This window comes from Ruditapes philippinarum, unplaced genomic scaffold (genome assembly GCF_026571515.1).
Source record: "Ruditapes philippinarum isolate M1 unplaced genomic scaffold, ASM2657151v2 ctg4865_1_1_1_1, whole genome shotgun sequence".
Classification (NCBI taxonomy): domain Eukaryota; kingdom Metazoa; phylum Mollusca; class Bivalvia; order Venerida; family Veneridae; genus Ruditapes; species Ruditapes philippinarum.
The window spans coordinates 23325-28038 of record NW_026866510.1 but is presented as its reverse complement, the minus strand read 5'-3'; the positions used below and the strand labels follow the sequence as shown (position 1 = coordinate 28038).

Here is a 4714-nt window from a genome sequence, read left to right as displayed (position 1 = left end):
GCATTGAGACAGTACATGTATATACTGATAGACAAAAATATACACTTGTAGAGACAGGCTTTCTTACCATGCTGTTGAGAACAGTCTGTTGTCTCAACACTTTTTCCAAACCTTCAACATCCTCCAAATATACAGTCTGTTGTCTCAACACTTTTTCCAACCCTTCAACATCATCCAAAGATTGGAGGGGAAGGGTAATACTTTCAGGCAGATTGAATGTACTGGAGCTGCTCGCTTTTGATGCTTCTAGCTCCTGCACCATGTCTGGAAGTGTTTCGAGCATTCTGCGCTGTTGGTTCTGTTCAATTCTTATTTTTTCAATACTTGTGAATTCTTGTTTTGAGAAGTGAACATGATTTTTATCTAAAATTTGGCAAGACAAAATATGTTATTACACAAAATCAGGAAAAAAATCACAGTAATGTCACTGTTTTACATACTTTCCTAAAGGCTATATGTTCATCATTCAGAAAGATGACAAGTCCTAGCTTGAAATAAACAACATTAAATTTTTACAAATTAATCTTTATATAAGCACCCCTTGTTTTTTTTAAGAAATCACCCCTACCTTTTTTTAATGGGGGGAGGGGGGGATTCACCCCTGTTTTTAAATTTCTAGATCACAAAAAGATATAAAGATCACATATCAGTCATTTCTGATTCTGACAAAACATGTAATGCCACACAATCCTTTTGTCAAATTGCTTTTGTACTTTTATACATTTTTATCAATGTGTTTCACTGTTTGAATCATATTGCACCTTTACAGCTTTAATAGAAAAGAAAGGCCTCAGATTCCACTGTGTGCCTTATTTCAGACACAAAGAGACACCCTAGAAGATCCATATGCTAAATAATAAGTTTTTAACCCCTAGACCACCACTATAGTAATAATTGCTATTGTCTTACTATGCCACAATATAATGTATAAATCATTGTTTTTGAGAGTAATGCAAGAGAGACAAATAAAACCTATTTGAAACCTCTTAGAATGTGTTGTTGTTTCTTTCTACACCATTTACAGGTATCATTAATTAGTATTTACTTGTACTGGTAAACGAAAGGTAAAAATTACAGATAAAACATGGAAAATTAGAAAAATCCCAGTTCTTTAAACTTTATTTGTGTCTAACCCCTAACATAGCTGCTTAGTATGTGTTGTTGCTTATTTCTACACCATTTACATGAATCATTTATTATTGTTTACCAGTACATGGTGTATTTACCTGTATAGGTAAAACAGGTAAATCAAAAGGTAAAATTAAACAGGTAAAACATGGATAATAAAATATGTCAGATTTTTTTTTACTTTTTTTACCTGAGACTAGTTATATCTAGGGAAGAGTCTGAGTAATATCTTTCACATACAGTCTACACTCTAATCAACAGTCTACACTCTAATCAGAGGACAAGTCTGAAGAAATGTCACCCTGAGCAGCATCGCAAGCAGCACCGACTTGCACCCTAAGAACAGGTTTGTAAACGAGCACTGTGATAAACCATAAAACATCTCGGGACACATAAGGCCTTCTTACACTTAGAACACCAGTAACTAGCTTGCTTTCGCTTGAAACCTTGGCGTTGTCTCTTTGACTGATTACAGGCAGTACAATCACCATATGGACGTAACCTGGAATCGCAGGAATTGCTTCTGGAAAATGTTTTTCTGTCAAACGAAGAGGTTTTTCACCTGTAATTCTTTTTCCTGCAGATGCTGTGGGTTTAGGAGCATTTGGGGATTCAGCTATAAGTGACTCAGCTAATGCTCGTCTGAACTCATAATGTCCAAGTTTCGGGTCATCATCTGAACATTTTTTGTATAATAGGTACGCATTTATGACGAACAAGTTCAATAAATGGAAAAACAGTTTTTTGTACCACTTGGCAGTTTTCCGCAAGCATGTGTAGTATTGGTGTATCTAATCTGATAAATCTACTCCACCCATGAAACGACAGTAGTCTGCAACACAATGTGGTTTTATAACCATATTGTTGGTTTGACGATCTATTTTGTTCAGTACACTTACATCAGCTTCATGAATAGTAGATATCATATGTACCACACATTTGTCAAAATATTTCACAATGAGAATGTCATCTTTTCTTCTATAAATACATACATATTTCTTCATCTTTCTTTTTTGTTGGATGGCCATTGGAACGCCTTTCCTGTTACAGCGTAGAGTACCACATGCGTATGTATGTAAAAGTACCAACTCCTCAAATAATTCAGGTGAGTTATAAAAGTTGTCCTAATAAACATGGTAACCTTTATCAAGGAAACTACACTGACATAATAATCCAATAACAATTTTACTGGTTTGACTTAAATCTTCTAGTTCTAATATTTCACAAAACCTTGTACATGAAGTAGGGGCATGTCCGGTATGTATTTCAAAACCTAAGCAATAAACTGAAGTAGCTTCGCACACCTGGTACAACTTTATGCCGAAGCGAGTTGGTTTTGCAGGATTGAAAACACGAAATCTTAGATGTCCTTTCCAAGCACATGTTGCTTCATCTAAACTTAGGTCTCTGTTAGGGGTATAAACATCTGAAAAAGCCGAATTTATAGAATTTAGGAATGGTCTAATCTTATACAGCGGGTCATAGCCAGACGCTCCAACTCCAGGCTGTAACTCATTGTCTGTTATGTGGAAATTACTGAGAATGTTTTGGAATCTGTTTTTACTCATGTGTGATCCAAAAATAGTAGTTTCATCAAGGTCATGGCACGACCAATACTTTTCTAAATCATCTTTCTGAACTAAACCCATTATAATGACTAAAGACAAAAAAACTTTCATTTCTTCAAGATCGACTGGGACCCATTTGACTATCCTTGAATGCGGACGAAATTCACCATCTCTGATTCTCCTTTCGGCAAAAATATTTGTTTGTGTAACTAAAGAACATTATGAAACTTGGTTTGGTTGAATTTGTCATAAAGTGATGCTCTCTTATCTATTAGTAACCTTTCCTCACTTTCTTTCCACTGATGGACTTGACTCTGGATGCTTTTACAATGGCTTTCTTCACTGCTGGTGTCACAGGCTGAAGCTGAAAATAAGTTATTTTTCATTTATCCTTTCGTCAATTGTATTTAACAGTACTTAACAGCCATTTAAATATTGGCCTATTACTGATAGTTATGTGACCTTGCAAAGAAAGGCAAAAACAGGTTTTAAAATCTTTGTGAAGACCCTTAGAGATGTAGAAAGTCCCATAATAAGTGCTGTAAATTGATATTTTTGCCCCTAATTGTAAAATCTGAAATATTTTCCATCATATTGCTTAATTGGAATTGAATAAAAAGCTTCTGAAAGGTCAACTGAGCCAAAATAACATGGTGTATCAATGCATTAACAGCAGACTGAAGGGTTTCCTTTTTAAAATGTATATGTTGTATATGACGTTCATTAAAAAGTTTCAAATTTAGAATAACTCTCACTCTGTTGACCTTTTTTTGGTCTTATAAATATATTTGATATAAATTCATTGTTGTCAATATATTGTACTTTTTCAATGATCTTGCATTTTTCGAATCTTCCCAGTTCAACCTAGACCGCCTCCGTGGTCGAGGGGTTAGAGTCGATGACTTCTAATCCAGTTACCTCTCTGGCGTGGGTTCGATCCCCGGGAGATGCTTTGGTAGTTTAGCGCGGAGGAAGGTAGTCTAGTACTGGTGTAACTCTCCAGGAACGATGGTTAGGAAACTACCCGCCTATATGACTGAAATACTGCTGAAAAAGGCGTTAAATAAAACAAACAAACCCAGTTCAACCTGAAGTTTTTGTTATTCCTCATGTGAGAAGTTAAGTGTGTACTGACTAGAATACGTTTAAACAGTTTTTAAAGTTTATTGGAATTTGTCAATGCGTTTCCCCTAACAATCTCTTGAAATAACATCTTGAAACAATCTCTTGAAACGACTTGAAACAACATGAAATGATAGACTGAAAATAAACAAAGAAATACCCTAAATTTCCACGTCATAAAACCAACACATTGAAATACAGTGATGTACATTTGTCAAGAAAGATAACTCTGTTAAGCATATTCCAAAATTTGTAAGATTTGCTTCCCTTGGAAATAATCTCTAAACATGGAAGTTACCTACATAATGTATCTAGCCAAAATAAATTACTTAAAACTGCATAAAAGAATGCCTAGCAACTAGAAATATCGATAAATAAACAGAAATTACTCTATCAAACCTTTCGCGATGCTTAACATTTTTCGTAATGCAAAACGCAATGGGTGGGGTAATAGAAATCCCCGCAAAAGCAATAATTAGCCTAAAAACATGTAGTGAACAAGGCAAAAATAGAAAACAACTATATTTACCAAATTAAGATTGTCCCATAGTAAATCAGTACATGTAATGACTAGAAAATACGAAATTTTCCTCGAAAAACAAGTCCCATGCTCTTTTACTAAAAAAGACTACTAAAAATATCGCTGTCATCTATTTCAACAACCCTATATACGTAGTAGGCACCTACATCCCATCCCCCTAATTGTTTAACAATTTCAATCCTACCGTGCAAAACTTCATATAAAAAACTTCAAAACTTTCCGCAAAAAATTTTGACATCAAAAAACAGTAGTGAAATGATTGCTAAATTATATTCTTACAAAAATAACAATTTTACAGCATTTTAAGCAAATGTACATGTTATAATATGGCATCTTAAAATGAAATAACATACAT

At 34.4% G+C, this 4714-nt stretch overlaps 1 protein-coding gene and 1 long non-coding RNA gene across 2 annotated transcripts; both read right to left on the bottom strand.

Annotated features, from left to right (window-relative positions):
- Positions 1-929: 929 nt before the first annotated feature.
- On the bottom strand, positions 930-2777 carry LOC132732705 (piggyBac transposable element-derived protein 4-like). The gene is made up of 2 exons (XM_060719176.1): positions 2433-2777; positions 930-1919 (listed from the first exon to the last, which is right to left on the bottom strand). The coding sequence occupies exons 1-2, from the start codon at positions 2775-2777 to the stop codon at positions 1398-1400; spliced, it is 867 nt and encodes a 288-aa protein (XP_060575159.1). The 3' UTR covers positions 930-1397.
- Positions 2778-3563: 786 nt separating this feature from the next.
- On the bottom strand, positions 3564-4444 carry LOC132732704 (uncharacterized). The gene is made up of 2 exons (XR_009626088.1): positions 4348-4444; positions 3564-3956 (listed from the first exon to the last, which is right to left on the bottom strand). It is a non-coding gene; the product is annotated as an uncharacterized LOC132732704 (long non-coding RNA).
- Positions 4445-4714: the final 270 nt, after the last annotated feature.

What these genes read in the sequence shown, in the direction of transcription:
- LOC132732705 (XM_060719176.1), bottom strand. Translation starts at nt 2,777, where the DNA reads ATGGGTTTAGTTCAGAAAGATGATTTAGAAAAGTATTGGTCGTGCCAT. An exon ending in TCGGCATAAAGTTGTACCAG is followed by an intron (nt 1,920 to 2,432) that starts GTGTGCGAAGCT and finishes TTATCAGATTAG; the next exon opens with ATACACCAATACTACACATG.